This window comes from Ictidomys tridecemlineatus, chromosome 3, assembly GCF_052094955.1.
Source record: "Ictidomys tridecemlineatus isolate mIctTri1 chromosome 3, mIctTri1.hap1, whole genome shotgun sequence".
NCBI lineage: Eukaryota > Metazoa > Chordata > Mammalia > Rodentia > Sciuridae > Ictidomys > Ictidomys tridecemlineatus.
The window spans coordinates 116,132,059-116,153,558 of NC_135479.1; the positions used below are offsets into that span (position 1 = coordinate 116,132,059).

General features: G+C 39.8%; 1 protein-coding gene across 7 annotated transcripts in view; it reads right to left on the reverse strand.

Annotated features, from left to right (window-relative positions):
• The window catches only part of Tnik (TRAF2 and NCK interacting kinase), a 375,407-nt gene that overhangs the window by 270,384 nt on the left and 83,523 nt on the right, over nt 1–21,500 (reverse strand). For all 7 annotated transcript variants that reach the window (XR_013436636.1, XM_005332470.5, XM_005332469.5 and 4 more), the window contains exon 2: nt 17,939–18,004. Coding sequence is in view for 6 of the 7 variants with exons in the window: in XM_005332470.5 (XP_005332527.2) it covers nt 17,939–18,004 (66 nt within the window). In the remaining variant the exon portion in view is untranslated. The remainder of the gene's footprint in view (nt 1–17,938; nt 18,005–21,500) is intronic.

A 21,500-nucleotide genomic window follows, 5' to 3' on the forward strand; every position in this document is an offset into this window, starting at 1 on the left:
AAGCAGAGAGAAAGCTCCCCTCACCAAGGACAAAAATCTGTACCCCAAAAGGCATGCCCTCTATGACCCATGTAATCCAACCACACCCTACCTGCTACAGTTACCACCCAGTTAATCCCTATCAGGGAATTCATGCACTGATTATGTTAAGGGTCTCATAATCCCATCATTTCACCTCTAAACTTTCTTGCATTTGCCTCACACATGAGCTGTTGAGGGACACCTCACATCTAAACCATAACACAATGCCTGCACAGATTAGAGGGCCATATCTGACAATGCCATATTCGAATATTTACTGTTAATTCTACTGCTTGTTGAAATTCACTTAGGGTAAGAAACATCAACCATAAAATTAACCAAGAAAGGAAGTGAAAGATTTCCACACACAAAGTAAAAAGGAATGTCTACCCAAATTCACTGGATTCCAAATAACAGCACATCATGCATACATAAAATCTAGTTAATTTTTTAGTCTATATCCAAAATTCTTCTAAATGCATTGAATTCTAACTTCATTGAATTCTTAAGAGGTAGGAACTACTATTATTCCTGTTTTTCAGAGAAAACGAAGATACAGAGAAGTGAAGCAATTAATCCTAGGTCAAACATCTAATAAGTGAGAGAGCCAAGATTCTGGAACCAAGGATTATCACTCCAGTGCTTGTGCTCTTAACCATTTTGCATTGCAGTTTCCTCTAGTAACTAACACTGAACACTTTAATCTGCCCCATAGACCCATAGGCGCACTATCTCATTTTACTGTTCCCGAAGCCACAGAAGAATATATGGAAGCATGCATGAGCAGATGTGTGCAGGAATGCATGCGTATACAGCGGTGGCCTGTGTGTATGTGTATGTGAATGAATCTACCCCTGTCCTATCATTATCAAACCACCTGATACATCTCTGGACCCTTGAAAGAAAGCCATCTTCAATACTCCACAAGATTAATCACATGAAGAACTACTCACACAAAAACTGCATCATGTATCATCCTTTTTGTATTTCCATTAAGTGTATTGATTTGATTTTGTTTTCAAGAACAGAAATCATTTATTCTGGTGTTCTTTTTATTCATTTTAATATGAACAATAATGGCACCAGATAAACATCTAAAATATCTTAAAGGACAGAGATTAGGACAATCATTGAATTTATAAGAGTTGGGAGGGAAAATTTCCAACGTACAGTAGCAGCCAAATGTCTCAAATCTGTTTGCACTCTTCACTTAAGCACTATAAGACTCCACATCATGTGTCCCAATCATTGCCAGAACTGAGATGCTCTGCCTTCTCCTCTTCACTTTCTCAAAAAGTGTGATTTATCTCTGTGGGGATGACAAGCCAACCAGCACAGGCATCAAGTCCTTGCCTTTGCCTCCCTCAGTTCCCAGGAGAACCAACTGTTCAATGCAAAGATTAAATGGTCCATCGCCGGCAACCTGCCTGCACTGAACCCGGGATTTATGCCCTCTCTTTAGAAAAGGCATTGCACTAATGGAGCTATCTCCAGTCCTCGGGGCCAATGAGATGGTCTAATTGTGTGCTTCCTAAATATAAATGCACACAGAAATTATCTGGGAATATCTTGTTAAGAAGCAGATTGAGATCCAGGAGGTTTGGGAGGACCTGAAATCCTGCACTTCTCACAGTACCCTGAGGGTGACAAACATACTGCTGGATAGCTGGCCACACCTGGAGCAGCACCGGTCTAGCTCATAGAGAGGGGCAAAAGTGTGCTTCAAAGAAAAGCATGTGTTTGAATATTTGGAAGATTTACCCTGGGTTCTCATCCAGGACTCTGGGTTCTAATCCACAAACTTTTACGTATCTCTGTGTGGCATTTAAAACTCTAAACAATTCTCAGGAGTAGCTATTGGCTTTTTAATCCTTTGGGGCTATATACCAGGCTACCTCACCCCAAGTAAGGAGGGAGACATTTTTTTCATACATAATCTTAATATTATTATTAATATTAAATTTTTCATACATAATATTAAACCTGATATTATACTTAGTTTCAGGTTTTCTTATGTTCAATTACCTAAGGAATATTGTCAAATTCTCCAAAATGATGAAGTTTTGGCATAAATGTTCAAGCAAGGTCTCACCAACTCAGGCTACTTTGGATGCAAAGGTAGGCACTACTGTGTAAATAAGGAATTGTTTTACTGTATAATTATTTTATTGTATGTATAATGAACCAAGTACATGCAGAAAAACAATTTAAGGAAAAAGTATAAATTCTTTAGAGGAAATGCTTTAATATTGAAGGATGACTTGTGATTAGCATATCATTAGGCATAAATAAACAGTTTAAGATACCTGAGGGCACTCAAGGTCAGAAGCTTTACAACAAACTTCTTAAACTTCTGTTTATACTCTTAAATTGCTAGGTAAATTCTTCCTTCTCAGGCATTTTAAAAGGTCAAGTTCAGTTCAGGTCTGCTCTTTGAAAATTAATGAGGTTTTAATGTACTCAGAAATGCAGAAGTGGTGTCAAGGTTACTTGATTGACTCAAGCCAAAGAACTTTCTAGAATAGCAAAATATTTTGGCTGGGCTTCTACCTTTAAATCACCTCTCAAGTGGGCTATTTTAAAGGACATTTATTTCAGCTCATGGGCAGGATCACTAGGTCCTTCTTGAGCCACAGAATAACTCTTTTCCTTTTAAAAAAAATGGTCAGGGAAGAGAAATAAAGCCTGTAAACACTGCTGAATGAAGAGTGGCTTGCCAGTGGGATTCCTATTTAGAAGGAATTCCAAGAAGAAGAAACCATTTTTTTAGTTAAAGCAGAATTTTTTAAATTACAGGTTAGATCCCTGAATACTTGAACTGATCAGTTAGCCTCACCACGCTTCCATTATGCAATGAATTTTCATTGTTTAAGTCACTGGTGTCAAAAGGTTGTGGGTTCAACTCAAGGTTGTGTCCCTTACTAACAGTGTGATCCAGGGTTCAGACTCTATCTGTAAAGCAGAGATGGTAAGAATGTACTCCGTGACATTCTGGTATGGAGGCTGGGTACAGAGCCTTTCATTCAACTGGCAGCACTATACGCACGTGTACGCACGTGTTTTTGTGCTGATTCTAGTTCTCAGAGCAAGGTCAGGCCTTAGGCATTAACTTGGCTTTGAAAAGACACATTAGCCACAAGTCACAGGGAAAAGCTGCTACCCAAAGCACATTTTAAACCTATGAACTTTCTAACCAGTAAAAAACAAAAGAGATGGCTCTTTAATTATTGGGAGAGCTCTAAAGGAACTTCAACCTCAAGGTTCAAATCCAGAGAGAAAGTTATCACTCTTCCCCAAGGTGACCTTTCACAGGGCCCACCCTTTGCCTGTCAGGCCACAGTCTCTGGGATGCCCAGCCCTTCATCTGAGCCAGGGTTAAAGAGTTAACTTTTTTCCTTCTCTTAGTGATAACAGGCAGTAATATTTATAGTCCCAGTATTTCTTTCGAAGTTGATACTTGCTATTTCTTAAAATTTTTGTTTTGGAGGACTTTTTTTTCTGTAAATATTTTCTATCCTCCAAATCCACACCAAAATAGTATTTGTATAAAGCTGAATTTATAAAACAATGCTTCCAGACTGGAAAACAATATTCAAACAAAGAGTTTATTTTAGCAGAACTTGCCTGTATTCTAGCAGAATTAAGTTCTACATCTGTATCTACCTTAGGGTGACTCCATACCACTAGGAAAAGATCTGTCTTGAACTGCTACTGTCACAGAGAAGAATCCAATCCCAGTAGAGCACAGTACACCAAGCACACATACCAAATGAACATACACATGTGCGTGCATGCATGTGCGCGCGCGCGCGCGCACACACACACACACATACACACCCTTAGTCCTCTCCCTTTTTAAGCCACTGCTCAGCACTTAGCATCTCCATTTCTTCTATTCTAACCAGATCCACTGACTGTGAAGAGGGGACATTCTTCTTCCTCTTATTATGCAAATAAATACCAGCCACAGAGAAGTAGTTGACCCCAAGTGCTCCAGATTCATGTTGAAACTTGAACACCTCAGCTGACTCTTCAAGGAAACTTGGAAAGAAAATCTCTGAGCTTTAACCAGCCCCTTGGAGGGCCAAAAGCAAGAATGGCCATGAGCCTGAAAGCCTAGGCATTCCCAAGTCGTCAGCCTCGGGGTTGCTGAGGAGCAAAAACCTGAGTAAGATGTGAAACCTCTGGATGTTCATGTTCTCCACCAGTAAGTGGAACTCAAATCCCAATGAATCTCTGAATTTGACTGTTAGAAATGCAAAGATTCTCCCTTTCAGGCAGCAAGAAATTGAACCATAGATAATATAGAGGAGAGACTGCCCAGGAGGAAGCAATGTACTTGATGGATGAAGGTAAAGAGAAATACTAGCAATGCCAGTGTTACTTTTAGATGCTCATAGGTACAGGGATCTGAGTGATAGCTATCCCATGATGTCCAGGATTTAGGCCAAATTTCAAAGAGTACATTTGACCACGCTATTACTCATCTACTTAGCCAGGTATTCATAGATCATGCTTTCAGACTGCCAAACAAGATTCAAACAAAGAGCTTTTTGTTTTTGGAGGTTGCTATTTTGTTTGGGGTTAGGTTGGCAGACTTGTTGTGTGTGTGTGTGTGTATGTGTGTGTGTGTGTGTGTGTGTGTTTTTCCCTCATCCCCCTATCAACTCTGGTTTCTTGGCCACACCTTAATTGATGGCATATGTACTCAGATGATTAACTGTAGGTATGAGTCCTGTTCGAGCAAGTCTCTTCTCGAGCAATAGATAAACCCGAGCCCCAAAGAGAAGGGCAGCACGGTTGCTTATGAACATCTGCTCATCCCACTTCCCTGTCCTTCTGCTGACCAAGAGAGCTGAGGCTACCTCACAAGGTGCCCAGCACCTCTTTTCCTTGGAGAGCTCGCAGAGGGGCATGTTCACACCGCGAAGAGGGGGACTTGGCAGCAAGCTTCTTTGGGGAATGAGTGGTTTCAAAAGTTCTTAATATCTCTCAAAGTAGGTAAGTGGGTACAAAATGGTAGAACAAAACGTACTACACATTTAGGTCACAAAACATTTCCTTTCCTCCAGTGAAATCACCAGAAGCGTTAGCTGGGGAAAATCAGAATCTGCCTAATTTAAAACTCCTTTTAAGATAATGTACAATCAACTCTGCCTCCATCCAAAGAGGACATGCTGTCCTGTGTCTTCCCTAACTTTCACTGTTTTGTCACTTAAAGAGAGAGAATGAGATAATGTGAGTAAAACTTGTCATTGAAGTCTGAGAATAGCCTTCAGAAGCATTGTTGGTGTTCCTGGGTGGCTGTTACTATGTATATAAAATCCATGGGGGATGGAGAAACAGTGTGGCCCTTAATGGAAACGGAAATGGATACAGAGGTATTCCTAACTTGCATTCACAATAAATAATCTAAAAAGTACTTGTATCTTGATATTGTAGCCAGGTGGCCCTCAACTTTATCACCCAGAAATTCCTCCCATCCTGTTTCATTATTTCCACCACCACCCCCATCTTCAAGCCCAAACATGAAAATCTGCATGACCCCAAAAGTAGGAAATATAAAGCCAAAAAGAGTAAGCAATTTGCTACAATCCCACACCAGGTTGTAGGTAACTGGACTTCCGCCTGCTCAGAATAGGGAAAAAGTACAGATTATGCACCTGGCAAATATTTGCATGGTTTTCCAGAGCTGTGAGATTCATCCATTTGCTCACAAAAGTACACGGCTGCAGCTGAGAGAATAAATCAATTCAGTTCAACAAACATTTAGCAAGTTCCAGTCTGATTGCAGAATCATGCACCTGGCTATTGGTGCTGATTTTTGAAGAAGTCTAAGAATTATGCTTTTCATTCCCTCTCTCACCAAAAACAAATCATAAGAAAACAACCAACCAACCCCCTCAAATGATCAGTTCGTAAGTATTTCATATGGTAAAATGTAACTAGCCCAAGGCATGCTACTTCCTTTTTGGGAGATGGACAAGAATTCCCATCTTATCTTTATTGTTTGTTATATAAAAATACAGTGTCTCCACTTACTAAGAAGTCGGTGATTAATTACTCAGCTAGCAATCACTCTTCAGTATTTCAAATACACAGATTAGAAGCATATTCTGAAATGAGTTATGTCATCACTGCCCCCCCTCCACATACACACATTTTTTTTTTCTTTTTATGAGGTGGAATCATGCTAAGTTGCAAAGCTGTCCTCAAACTCTTGATCCTCCTGCCTCAGCCTCCCAAGTAGCTAGGATACAGATATGCATCACCATGTACAGCTTGCTGTATATTTTAAATCCATACATACCAAGAGATCTGCTTAAAATAAATTCTAAACATGCAATGCATGGGCAGGGCAAAACTCATACTTGCCAAATATGTAAGGAGATTTTTTTTTTTCCTCTTCAGGGAAGACCACAGCACTCCATTCCTGAGGGGGCTGCTGCCCAAACCAGGCATTATTGTCACTGGCCCTAGAAGACTGGGAGCAGGGAAAGGCACAGCACGAATAACCAGAAACGGTGGGCCTTGCAAACAAATGGCAAGCAACGTGATACCTGAAGCACATAAGGGAGTCAGGTCCGTCAAAGAAGAGGCTGGAGGGGGAGGCAGAGGTCATGTCATGAAAACAAGGGACTGGGATCTAGGGCTCCCTGGAGTGTGACTCCGCCCAGGGGAGTGGCCACTCTGCAGATGGATGGGGTCACAGGAGTGGTGCACTAGCAAAGGAACAGCTACATGAGGTGGACCCCAACTATTTTCTATCCAGAACATTAGCTTCTGTATGAAATATTCAGGTTTCCTATGAAGAAAAACTGTTTTGCTACTAAAAAAGAAAATAGTTGATATATGTAAGGGTAAAGGGGAATCACACTTATAAAACTGCAATAGAAATAACCATAGTCCAGACATTTTAGTACAGAAAACATTCACAATACAAAATTCTTGTATGATTTTAGTTGACCTCTACCTAAGAAGGACCTGGGGTTTTTTCTGTTTGTTTTTTGCTTTTTTTTTTTTTTTTCCATTTGGGTATAAACAAGGTAGAAAAATCAAGGGCTTCAGCTTCTGAGAACAGGATGGATATAGCCCTGCAGTGCTGGGTGGTCAGTCTCCTAAGGACAACATGGGCTGTGAGCTGGGAGGAATGCCAGGGAGACATAAGCAGCACCTATCAGGCTTGTTGGAGATTCAGTGCTATAGGATGTTATCTGGGAAAACGCAGCCTCTGCAGTCAAGTTTACTGGGAAATTTTTTAAAATGAGAGACTAGGTCTAGGGGTGCAAGGCCAAGAAGCAGGATGTGGGAAATTAGTGTTTACTGGGTACCGAGTTTCCATTTGGGAAGATAAAACAGACTTGGAGATGGATGGTAGTCATGGTTGTGCAACATTGTGAATCTTCTTAACGCTGTTGAACTGTATCCTTTACAACTGGCTGAAATGGTTCATTTTTACAGCATGTATGTCTTACTACAATAAGAAAGAAAAAGAGAGGGGCGAAACTAAAAAGTAGTAAGTTTTCCAGTAAGTTAAGAACCTTATACTGCTTCCTTGAACACGATACATGGGTCAAAACTAACTTTCTCTAAAAAGGCTTTATAGAAAAGCATCAATTCCAACATGCAAGTGGCCTGCCAAAGACTGTGTGTCCCAGTGGGCCACATTATGCAATTATGGGCAAGTTTCCTAAAACAATAGACCATCTTCTCTCTAAAGGAGGCAGACATCTTCACATAATTTAGTTCCTAACTATTCCCTGCAGTCCACAAAGATGACGTGGTTAATATTATAATAACTGTATTTATTTTTAGTCCTCCATGAGTGAGTAGCTACCCCTTCCTTCCTTTGTTATAGATGGGAACAAAGTGGATACAGAAGTTCTGTGCACTGCCTTGGAATCGAGTAACACACTGAGATCTGAAACCATGCCCAAGGCCACAGCACTCAGCAACAGAGGTGGAACCCAGTCCCACTTGTAAACCCTGGCCAGGCTTCATCCAGTCCCAGCCCCTCACCATCCAACAAGGTTCCTGCTTAGCGGAGAGTACATACTATATTTGCTTGCCAAACAGCAGATATTTCTTCTTGCAAATGCAAAATATCCAGGTGGATTTAATAAAATTACCCTTGAGGTTAAATTACAGCTATAAGAAATTTAAACTCAGTGCCCCAATTAATTGGTTATTCATTTTAGAGAGTCTCAGATATTTCCCATATACAAAACAGTTAAAATGTGAGCAGCCCTAAATTCTGCACCTATGATACTAGCGGGGTTTCATTTTACATGTTACAAATAACCCCAGAATAACAGTTAATTACAGAGTAACTATTGATTATTTAATTACTGGAAAGTACCTTATCATCACCAAGTCATTGTGGGTATTATGAGACATAAAAACTACAAGTCGTGAGGGTGTTGTGCATCAAGTTATTGGGAAATTCACTCATTGATATGAGGTGGAATGAAAGTATTTTGAACTAAAATGGTTGAGAACCAGAAAAACTAAATGGCTTACTTAAGCACATAGAGCTAATATGCCCCAAGGCCAAGACACAAAGCTAAAAAGAGCCATTGTCCAAGATCCATGATCTATCTATTACACATCCTACATGCTTCCCAGTCTTGCTTCACCTCAGGTCAATGACCCTGACCTAGGCAATCTATACCAGGAGTAGCACTGCTCCCTAGAAAGTCCTCCTAATTCTCCTTCTGAACACATCTACCATCTTTCAAGACTCAAGCGTCACCTCCTTCATGAGGCCTGTCCTGGTCTTCCCACAGCTCTCAAAGAATTGGCTCAATCCTGCATGGTCCTTCGCTGGGCCCTGCAATACACCACTGAAGCAACTCACTTACAGGTCTTGCTACTCAAAGATTTGAGGGCAGTGTTATGCTACTTTCAGGTCTATAAACCCTGCCCTCAAAGCAGTGTCAAGCAGATTAGATGATTATGATTCAGGCTGATGATGAGTACATGGATAAATGTTAAAAAACAGAAACAAAACAAAACAAACAAACAAAAGAAACCCACCAGGATAGAGCTAGGAGTGCAAAAGTCTCATCTCTAATGTCAAAAACACCCCAAAGAGCACTTACACCACCTAAGCAACCACACCTTAGCCCAGTGGCTCTCAATCCTGGCTGGATCTGGGAAGATTTTTTGCCGGGGGATACTTTATCCAGCCCCAGAGTAGACTAATTAAACCCAAATCTCCAGAGAAGGGCCCACATAGCTGTAGTTTTTCAAAGCTGTCCAGGTGATTTATATGCACCTTGAAGTTTGAGAACCACAAGCAACCACAAGAAATCCTTCACAGTCCCCTGTAGCAAATTTTGGTAGCACTCACCAAAATGGAGGTTGTTGGAGATTCTACCACCTGGCAAAGAAAGTAACAAGGTACCTGGCATGCAGGCACTCATGAAGGTCTTCCCTCCATACTCGGACAGCATTCATCTAATTCATTATACCCAGCAGCTCATAGCACACCTGGGCACCACATAGGGTCTATGAGGACATAAAGCTCAGCAGGCCACACATTTCCAAGGGAAATGATTCTCCTTATTGGAGAACAGGTGTAAAATTGTTACCTACAACTCTGGTCAACTGCACATAAAGTACAAATCTCAGATTAGATAATAATCCTAAAGCCTTAACTATAATCAAATGAATCTATTACCAAGAACAATGCTTGTATATGCTACAGCATCTTAGAGACATTTTGTAAATAAAAGTCTATTGCCACTAAAAAGAAAAATCAGTTTCTGCACTTCTAGAAAAACAATGCTTGGGTATGCTGCAGTTACCTTTTTTTCTTTTCTTTTTCTGGTAGTTGTAGATGGACTGCATGCCTTTATTTTATTTGTTTATTTTTATGTGGTGCTGAGGATTGAACCCAGTGCCTCACACATGCAAGGCAAGTGCTCTGCTGCTGAGCTATAGCCCCAGCCCAACTTTTTTTTTTTAATTGAATAAGACCAACTATTTGGTCTTATTCAATTAAAAATACCCTTGACCATATAATTAATTTTTTAAAGAGGCAAAATGTGCTATTCTAAACAATACAAAAACTCTTTTTGAATATCAACATACCAGCCCTGGCCCAATAGCCTGGTTTAAAAGAAAAGGGGAAAAACAGCCTGAAGCCACATTTGACATTAACTGCCCTCGATCCAAAGGAATGGGAGGATAGGGAACCTGCAGAAATGGAGACCAGCACTGCCCTGTGATACAGGACCAAAAACCACCTTGATTTATCTGTGGGATATATAGGGCATGGTTTAATAGGTATTAATAGGGGTTACTTGGAGGAGGAGAGAGGATTCCAAAGTTAAATAAACTGGAGGAATGCTGGGTAAAACAAAGCAATACAGCTAATGTCACCGTGTCCCTTTAAGAGAGAGGAATGGTCAGCAGAGGTATGCAACCTCTTCTGTCTCTCAACCCTCTGTCCATAGAAACTTCTCCTGGGGTTCCCCTGTATGCACTTTGGGAAATACAGCAAACTAGCTAACATATATGTCAATGAGACAAAGATCAGGCAAAGGCAAAGCCAAAGTGACCTCCCATTCAATCCAATGCCCCTGGTTTGCTTAAAGATCCTAATATGAGTAGAGGAAGAGGTACAAGAATCAATCTGTAGCTGGAGTCAGGCTACTCAGGAAGGAGCATCATTTATCATAGATAGCATGATGAGCCCAAGGATGAAGAAGAGAAAGAAGAGTTAGGACTAGACTTCCCTACACCTGTATCAAGTACCTGTCCCAGGATGAGTGACAACAGCAATAATCAAACCTTAGCTATTCACAGCATTTATATTTAACAGAATACTTTCATAGGCCTTCAAACTCACCATGTCCTGGTGGGGTATATCAGAAAAGATGTTTTTATTCTCATTTCACAGGTGAGAATAACTGAGGCTCTTAGTGGGTCTATGACAAACTCAAAGCTGTAACAAGTTAGGGGGAGAACCAAAGCCTCAAGACAGGTCCTCGGTTCCTAAGTGAGGCCTACTCTACCCTCCACTAATATCACAATAAAGGCTCTCTATTTAAACTTTTGAGTGCCAAAGAGGAAATATTGTCAATTCTCCCCTCAAACACATAAAATCTGTAACTATTCGAAAATTATATTCTTACCCTACAAAAATTCCAGAGTCCCAGAGCCAATGCTAACATCTTCTGATAATGCATTTCTCCTTAAGAATCATCAAGAAATTGTCTTTTTTCAAACCTCAAGATCAATGATAGCACCTACCTAGCAATTATATCATAAATGCCTAGAAGAAGTATTGAGAATTGGATTTAATACAAACAATGTTATTCTGAGTACACACAGATACAAAGAAATCAAATTTAGAAGGTAAAGCACCGCAATGTGTGTTTCTGACTTCATTCTTCCATAAATATTTCTCTTAGATCATAAAATATTCTATATAGTCAGGACCATGGAGAGAACTGGCAAATATTTGGGAGAAGAAAGGTCACTGAATGCCTACTATGTGTCAGGAAGGGGTGGGAGGGTTTGCCTAGGGCTCCATGTGTTTCCAACTTGAGTTTTCATAATAACTCTACTCTGCACTGTTAATGAATGAAGAAATTCAGACTCAGAGAGAGTTGATTATCTTCACAAAATTACAGCAAGGCAAGAGCAGACTGGGACTCCAGCTCAATACTGCTCCAAAGTCCTTTCCATTTACAAAATCACTGAATAGCACTCCCAGATGAAGTGCAAATGCCAGAATTTCTTTTTTTCTTTTTTTTTTTTTTGGTACCAGGGATTGAACTCAGGAGCACTCAACCACTAAGCCACATCCCCAGACCTATTTTGTATTTTATTTAGAGACAGGGTCTCACTGAGTTGCTTAGTGCCTCATCCTTGTTGAGGCTGGCTTTGAACTACTCTAGATCCTCCTGCCTCAGCCTCCCGGGCCACTGGGATTACAGGCGTGAGCTGCCGCATCTGGCGATTTCTAATCTTTTCCTGAACCTCTGTTCTACAGCCCGCTCAGGACCCTATTCTGCCTGAGCAGTATTTACTGCTCTATATTCTACAACCCACTGTTTCTGCTTATACCTTAGTTTTTAAAGTTTTATCATTTTCTCTTATCATTTTAGCAGAGGTCCCCAACTAGGATCAGTTTTGTCCCTTGGAGGATGTTTGGCAGGGTCTGGTGACATTTCAATTGTCACAGCTTTGCGGGATGCTACTGGGGGTCTAGTAGGTTAGAGGCCAAGGATACCGCTAAGCAGCCTACAACACCCAGAATAGCCTCCATGAGAAAGAATTATCCAGCACAAAATCTCCACAGCACTGAGGCTGAGAAAACCTGCCTTAGAGTGACATAATTTAACAAATGAACTTCCTCCCTATAAAATGGGACCATAACTAACAGGAGGAATAACTAAGACAAAGGAGATGAAACACTCTGAGTCCTCATTAGATAATCCGACTGCATACTTCTGAAGAGTAGGAATCAGGTGAGGCTGTAGCTCAGTGGTAGAGCACTTGCCTAGCATGTGTGAGGCACTGGGTTTGATCCTCAGCACCATATAAAAATAAATAAAACAAAGATATTGTGTCCGTCTACAGCTAAAAATTAAAAAAAAAAATAGTAGAAATCACCTCAGTTAGCTCTGCATTATTCCCACACAAAACAGAGCTTTGTCTCACTGGTACTCAACAAATGTCAAAGAATGTATTCTTTATATTGGGTATTTCTGATTAAAAAAAAAATGCCACTATTATTTTAAAAACACAACATTCTCCCATACTAACTCCTTGCCAAACAAGAAATGAATAGTATAATACATGATTCACTGCAACCAACTATGGAAAGCTACACTGCATCCTGGGAAATGTCGCAGAATTACCCTCCTGTCAAGACAAGCAATAAGCTTACTATCAAAATGCTTTCTCTGTTTTTAAACTGAAGGTTAATGAAGAGATCACAGTGCACAAATCTGAGGAAATCTCATGCAACAGGCTCCAATTCTTCCATACCAGGTCAGTTTTGACAATGTATTGATTCTCGGGTTTTGAGGTGAATGACTCAAGAATAACCTTAAACTGTAATCACAGGCATGTCAAAAAAAAAAAAAAAAAAACAGTGAAAGTCCAATCTCTGAATGAGTGAAGCAGAACTGGTCAGTATCACATCTCAGGTCAAGATCTCCCCTCACCCCTTTTCTCAATTTCTGCAAGTCTGAATCAGCTTAGAAATTCTAAAGTAAATGATCAAAAAAGCATTAGACTGAGCATTCACTCAAATGACCTTACTACAGGAATGGAGACAATCATGTATGCAAAGTCTTTAGGGGTGTTGGTCTCAGGACCTTGAACATCAGAATAAACCTATGCACTTATTACAAGTACACATCCCTGGACCACACCCAAGAACTCCTGAATTAAGTTTCAGAGTTTGGGGCCTAGAAATCTACATTTTTTAAAATATTTTTTTTAGTTGTAGATGGACATGATAACTTTATTTCACTTGGTGCTGAGGATCAAACCCTGTGCTTCACGCATGCTACGCAAGCACTCTACCACTGAGCTATAACCCCAGCTGCAGAAATCTACTTTTTTAATACTTTCCCAAATATTCATTTTACACAGCAAAGTATGAGAACTGCTATGAGGAGACTGAATTCCACAAGACTGTCTTGACTTATTTTGAAAATTCCCAGCATACAGATTATTGACAATTCATTTAATACAAAATTCATATCCAGGTCCCACCATAAAAACCAAGTAGAGCATTTTGTTGATTACTTTTGGGCAAATATGGTTTTCTGAAGTAAGCAGACTAATATTTTATGAGAAATGTTGATAAAACTGGAAACAAATATAAAAAAAACTTTCTAGAAAAACAGTACAAACTAAACAGAGTAGGCCTCACCCTTGTTTTGCCCGTTTATGTATTTAAATTGCTTGGCACATGCATAAACAAAGAAGTAAAATCATCCAGAGAGCAGTCCTTTAGTTAACATGACAGTTGATGTTACAAGTCTAGGACAAAGGGAGGAAGAAGCAGTGGCTGGCTCTAACCACTACAGGCATGAAAGGTGGCTTCTTTGAGGAGGAACATTTGAAGAGAGACCTGAAGGAGGAGGCCATATTGAGAGGGCTGGGGGTGAAGTGTTTGAAGCATAGGGAACTGTAACTGTGATGCACCTGAGGTGAGAACAAGGTTCTCTCGTGAAATTATGATGGAAATTAAATGATATATACAAAAAGATTTCATAAAATGAAAAACTATTGACAAGTATAAAATATTTTTAGTAAAAAAATATTAGGAAAGTTTTAGGACAGAAGCTGGAATAATGTAGAGCCTCAGATCTATGTCATATAAAGAATGAATTAAGCAACTGGGGCTGTAAGTGGATGGAGGAAAGAAGTTACAAGCATATATTTGGGATGAGGGGGGGTGAAATTTTCTGGTATCTGGAGGACTAAGTTCTTACAGAAGATTTCATTTTAAATTTTACGTAGCTCCAATTTTATGAAATGGGTTAAAATAGTAAACATTTCAGGAAGGCAAAATTTCACCTCAGTATGGTAATGAACATTCGAAGAAGTTGCCAGCAAATGAACTGATTGGGAGGCAATGAGTTCCACCTGGTCAAAGGTGACCAAGGAAACAGCCAGTGGGCAGGGGAACAACTAGACGAGATGCCCCATGGTTGGCCTATACTTCCAGTGACTCTCTCTTTCAAGCACTGTAACTACCAAGAAGGCCTCTCTATTGTGCACTTGACAACATTAAAGGGGATTGAAAAGAGGCATGCGGTGTGCTGAGGAATCCATCGTATTCTGTAATAAAATATATATTTCAAAAGGGCAATTAAGAAACGGGATAGACCAACATTCGTTTTAAATGGTTAATCTGAAATGGTGTTTGGGGAGTAAACATTAAACAATCATTTTAACTTATTAAAATAATTACTGTATTTTACCAAAAATGTGTCCAGAGTCCATTAGGTTCCCTATAGGTGACATGCCAACCAATAGCCAAGACCTTCTGCAAACAGGTATGTGGTTTTGTGTTGGTCTGTTTTTTAGTGGGAGCCATGAATACAGAAAGACAGCTTCCGCATTAAAAGTCCTGATAGACAATCTTTATTCATTATATTTATCTAGACTCTCTAGCAGATAAGTAAAAAGCAAACAACAATAATAAATCCCAAATTGCTACCTGATCACTCAGGACCCAAAATGCTAAAGAGAATCAAATCTAGTCTTCCAAGAACAGGTAACCAAGAGCTAGACTTGGGAGAAAGACTAGAGACAATTTTGAAAAACAACACATTTTTTAATGGCCTTTTTACAAAATATTTATATTTCTAATCCAGTTGTATCTGGTTTGTATGTAGATATAATTCAGGAAATATTCTCTTAATAACTATGTTTTTATTTATTGTATGAAGTAGGTTTCTTAAAGACTATTTGAAAATAAATGTGTACTATGACTGTCATAGTGCAGCTGATTTAAAAAGTATGATAAATGTTTCCACAAATAAAGGTCATATCCAACCAGTTTATTCACAAAATTATACCTCACTTAGTGAAAACCAGGAATTCTGAAAGGTAAATTTGCAAAAAATTAAAACAAAAAGTTTAATATTTAATGTAAAGAAAATATTTATCATATTTTTAAATATAAGGATCCCCTCCTAATAGAGCCTCGATTATGCCTGTAGTATTTTAGAAATATGTACTCCGTGAAAGTTATAAAACATATAGTATGAAGAAAATCACTTCCTGATTTAATTTTTTTTAGGATCTCATTTTTTAAAGTTCAGATCTGCTATTTTAGTCTTTCAGCACTCTGGATTTGTCCTCAGTGAGCACAGGTGTCTCTGTTCATGAGTAATGCCACCTAATGTCACCTGGCAGCCTAGAAACCCAACCCTTAACTACATGGGGAGACAGAACTCTTTAGATCAAAGAGTCCCCAAAGCATCTCAGACGACATTCTCATTTGACTCAAGCACAGAAATCAGCGATGGCCGCAAAACAGCAAATGGGACTGGTAAAAAAAAGACCACATCTCTTGTCCCCAAAGTCCAGTGCGTTCTCCACAACCATACACTACAGGGTGTCCCCTTCACTTGGAAGGTGCCAGTTACTGGGTCAACCACTAAGAGAATGGAACCCTGCAGAATACTAACATTAACAACCCAGTTGCTAAACACCTTAATAAGATTTGAGTCTTCTTGCCACTCCTTCCCTGTTCCTCATTAGGTGACATGAAATTAGGGATAATTCTGGATTTTCCAAATATTCTCAAAACCCTTTATTAGAGCATACAGTTCTACCTCTTGGATTAGTGGACAAACACATGAACTGTCTCCCAGATGTACAGGTGGGAGGCACCCCATGATGAAAGGGCTCTATGAAGTGGCGCCATCAAACCAAGAGCCTGCTGCAGAGCAGCTCCTCCTCACTGACAGCGAGTCAGAAGTAATTCTCTACCTAAATCAGACCTTAATTCATTAGCCACATTACTTCACAACTTCAATCCAATTTCTCAAAATGCAATAACACAATCTTCCAACCTAATTATCTTCATTGAAAGTATTTAAAAGCATTTGCCGAGACACATTCCTTTCTGTGTCAGACAAGATCAACATCAAGTGAACAGCTTGGGTAGACTACACTTTGTCTAATTGTAGGGGGTTGACATTTTAGGAAATTATTGTTATTTGCAAGGAAAAAAATGTTCCCCTAGAGTGGACACCAAATGGTTCCTCCAGATAGGAGCATAAATTGTGTACTTACTCATAATTGCACTTTAAAAACCAGATTCTCAAGAACATCTTATACATATATTATTGATATTCTACAGAATTGGAAATATTACAATCTGACTTCTATAATAATTTTAATCAGCTGAGAGAAGTTTAGGGCTCAGAGAAGGAATTTTTAAAAATAGACCAATAAGAGAGAATTTGTAATGGAAATGCCGTCCCATATCACTACCACTAGGGAAATGATGGCTATTTCCCTAGAAATAATCATGAGGAAACAGCTGGTTTGTTTTGAAGGCATTTCAAGAGCTCATTGACCAAAATCCCCAAAATTTTAGTCTAAAAACAGTTCAGTTGCCTTTTCTTTTTTTTTTTAATTATTTTTTAGTTATAGTTGGACACAATCTTTATTTAATTTTTTTTTTAATGTGGTGCTGAGGATCAAACCCAGGACCTCTCATATGCTAGGCAAGGGTTCTACAGCTGAGCCACAATCCCAGCCCCTGCATTTTCTTTTGATAATCAAAAAAAAAAAAAAAAAAAATCAACCCATATTAAAAAAAAATTTAGATCATTTATTGGGGGAAAAATACATTCTAAAAACATTTTGGGGGTGAATTAGGAAGCAAAAATTAGTAAAAGGACAGAAGCTCAATTCCAAGTTTAACTTTAATTATTTCCTAACTTGTAAAATTCATTGCTGCCGTTAGACCTTAGCCCTGTGAGATGGCCAGTCTTCCTCTAATACTGATCGCTAAACTCATTTAACGTGTGCCCTAGGCCTAAAACAAATCTACTCTCCCAGCTGCCAGAGTCTAATAGCTTAAATTTCTAAAGTAAATGGCATCCTTTGCTCCTTTGAAAACCAACTCTGGCAGTGCTTGAAGTAAAGGAAACTAACCACCTAAGTTCCAACCCTGGGGCATCCAAATTCATGCGTCAGATGCAAACACAGTAATCTATAAATAAGGGGAAAAGCCTAAGTCACAGGATCCAGCTCAGGCAACATGACTATAGATATATTTTAAAAGATAGCGTTGAGTGACAAGTATATTATTTCACTACATCTGTTGTGAGGCATTTATGAGCAAGTACAGACAACATTACCATCCCACATTCAAGAACCAAAGTCACACATAAGCCATGGTCAAGGTCAATGCTCTTACCTTATAAACTTGCCCATACGTTCCATTTCCAACAAGTTCCACCAATTCAAAGATCCCTGCAGGGTCCTGGGAAATAAATAAATAAATAAATAAACAAACAAACAAACAAACAAATATTCAAAGCAATATTCCAGGTATTGTCTTAATCAAAAGTAAATATTTGGGGCTGGAGTTGTGGCTCAGTGGTAGAGCACTTGCCTAGCATGTGTGAGGCACTGGGTTCAATTCTCAGCACTGCATATAAATAAATGAATAAAATAAAGGCCCATCAACATCTTTTAAAAATTTTTTTAAAAAGCAAACACTTAAAAGAAATAAGTAAGTAATTTTAGTTTGGGGGGGGGCTCTCACATGTTAATATTATCAAAATTTTAAATATTTAATTCAGCAGCAACTATGAAGTCAATCAAATTCCATTTTGTTTCTATTTTACATTTCTCCAAAATGGGTTTAAATCAGACAGAAAGAGGCATTTGTTCTATTAAAACAATATGAAGAATATGTTTCTCATCAGCAAATGAAAATATACTTCCAGGTAAACAATATAAAATGAAAGACTCATCATCCTGAGGCACTTCCAATTCTTTAGGCTATTTCTCCTGAAATGTCTACACACTGTGGTGAACATTGGAGTGAAGTAGGATGTTCCTGCATCTTGGGGCAATCTTACCTATGAGAGTCAAAAGCTTCCAAAAGAAAATACTATCAGCATACTTAACTCTCTTGGAATGCTATTCTCCGGATTCATCTCCCCTCTCTATAATGCTGCCCTTGCCAAACATGCTTTTGCAGTACATGAAGGGTAACCGCAGGACTTAGAGTACATACTAAATTGGAGAATTATGTGCATTCTTATCACCAAAATAGGTGTCTGCACACTCTTGGAATCAGTTAAATGTGAAGTGCTCAGTAAATGTCCAATAATTACAGCTATTATTACTGAATTACAATTCCAAACAGTTCAAAAGAAAAATATCAAAGCCTATAAAATTCAACTCAGAGACAGAAATTGACTTTTACCTCTACTGATTCCTAACTGGAAAGAAATAGCTTCTTTAAAGGTATAAATCAAGTCACAAACTTAAAGGCCTACAAAGGGCAAGCGAGAGAAGCAAATGAGTAAAGTGGCCCCGTTGGGGCGTGAGCCAAACTGGAGAAGTCATGCACCATTAGGTGAGGCTAAGGAAGAGGAGGCGGGGAGAGTTGACTTAGCTGGGATCCAGCTGTCATCCTGTCAACACAGTAGCAACTATTCTGCCAAGTCTAATGACATTTAAAAAAAAAAAAATCAGTTTAATGTGAGATCTTAATTGTTAAGCACCTAATTTTTAAAAATGCTCTGAGAGACAAAAAAAGACTGCAAATCTTAGCTCATCTTGAGTGAACACACGTGTGAACACTACCATATATTATGGTGGTGGGTGGCCTTAGGCTGGAGGGAGGCAACCTGAGCTATGGACAGACCTGGGTTGAACACCAGCTTTGTCCTGGCTGGTTGTGGGAGCCTGAGAGCCTGGGGGAACCTGGAAGGAGCAACCTAGTATTCGAGCCTATAAAACAGTGCTGTCCTCCACCTTGCTGAAGCCTTGTGAAGAGAAGTGCCAACACAATGACTCGCACACAGGCGACAATCTATTAACACCTAAGAGTAATCGTTTGTAAGTTGAGGACTTCCACCCACCGGTAGCCTTTAAATGGGGAAAGTAGGCAAAGAGTCTGATGTAAAAAGAGTCTTTAAATTCAAGGTTCTTGGCTATGTGCCTTTGAAGATTCTATATAAAAAGTAAATGGAAAAAAAAAAGAGTAAGCATTTTGTCATGAGGAAATGCTAGAGAGTGCATTACCCACTTTAACAAAGTGTGATGTGAAAAAGAGCACACTCTGGGCTCATGTCCTTGAAAATCAACAATGCAGAAGGTCCAGTGAGGTACCACCTGGTCTGGGCAGATGTGGACAATGTTCCATCAGAACCACAACAAGAAAACATTGTGAAAGAACCAGACCTCTGAGGTGGCCGACACCCCGGAGCTGCAAGACGCAGCCAGGGCCACCTGGGAGGCCTCAGGATGGGGGAAAAAAAACTTCAGTTGTTAAAGGACTAGGCCATTAGAGCAGCAGGTTTTATTACACACAGAATTAGAAAGGAATGAGGAAAAGAAAAAAAAAAACAGCCCATAAACGGTGGCAGCTGCTGTTTGTTTCTAAGCTGTGCTTCCCAGTAGTTTGTTTGCTCAGTGGTATTTCTGCAACATATTTGGAGTGAGGTTCTACATTTGCTTGAAATATCTCAATTGTGCTTTCAACATTTATTTTTCTTGAGTAGAAATAAATGTGAACGAGGAGAAACAGGATGGTGAGGAGCGGCTGCCTTAAGGAGCCCCATAATCAATCCATCAAGGGTGTAAGGGAGGGCAGGAGCAGGAACAGGTGCAGGCCAGGGATCAGCTTCCACACCCAGGGCTCTCCCCACCTCCTGGATCTCATCAGGGCTGGGGTTCACAGCGGGGTCTCAGGAGGATCTGGACTGATAACTTCCAAAGCCCCTTCTCTCCTCCAATCATCTACTAATGGGCACATGACCCAGGTAGTCAGAGCCAAGGTAGCTTAATATAGACTTTATTCCACCTGCTAGGAGAGAGGGAGGGATTTTGCTGGACACATCCAAAGGAACAAAGGCTGAAGGAACTAAGGAAGCCCACTGCTAAGGGAGCCTTAAGCGAACAACAGCAGTGGAAACGATCATCACATCAGATTGGTTCTCTGAGAAGCAGATGAAGAATCTCTGATTTACAGAGTGAGTTTACTGTGGCATCCTCGGAATCCACACCTGCTGGGGTTGAAGGAGGTAGGACTGGACCATGCAGAGGTTGACTGCACTATAAGGCAGTGGACACACACACTCCACCTGATCCATGGAGGCTCTTGCCCCAACTTTCCAATTTCCTAGATCCAAGAACCTGAAGAATGGAATTTTTGCAAATATTCCTTTACATAAATACATATCAGTGTTAGTTATGTTCTTGTGCAGCTCAAACAAGGTGAGCATCCAGCTTTTTTCTCTACTCCAGCAAGACCTCTAAAGTTATGTCTCCCAAGGGGAGGGAATGGGGACCAAATTATATTGACCAAATTATATTATGATATTGTGTGCACATCTAAATATGTAACAACAAATCTCACTATTATGTATAATCATAATGCACCAGTAACAATAGGGTAAACATGGGGAAAAAATTCTCCCAAGGATGGGCCATGACCCCTCAAGTCCTCGGTGTAATGGCCTCTTCTCAGTCTTGTCCTGTTTGCCCCTTTTGAGGCATTCCCCAGCTGAGCACCACTCTTGTTGAAAATGTACATCCTCCTCCATCCTCCATCACACCCCTCAGTCTCTCACAGATTGTTTCCTCAACGTAGGCATCCCTCCAGGTGCCACCCTCACCAACACCTCCCTCATTTTGTTCAGTAAATGCTAATGACCTTCAAATGTCCCCCATGTCCATCTACTCCACCTCATTCACACAACAGGCCTCGCCATTTCTGCTTGGCACTACTTGCTTTCTGT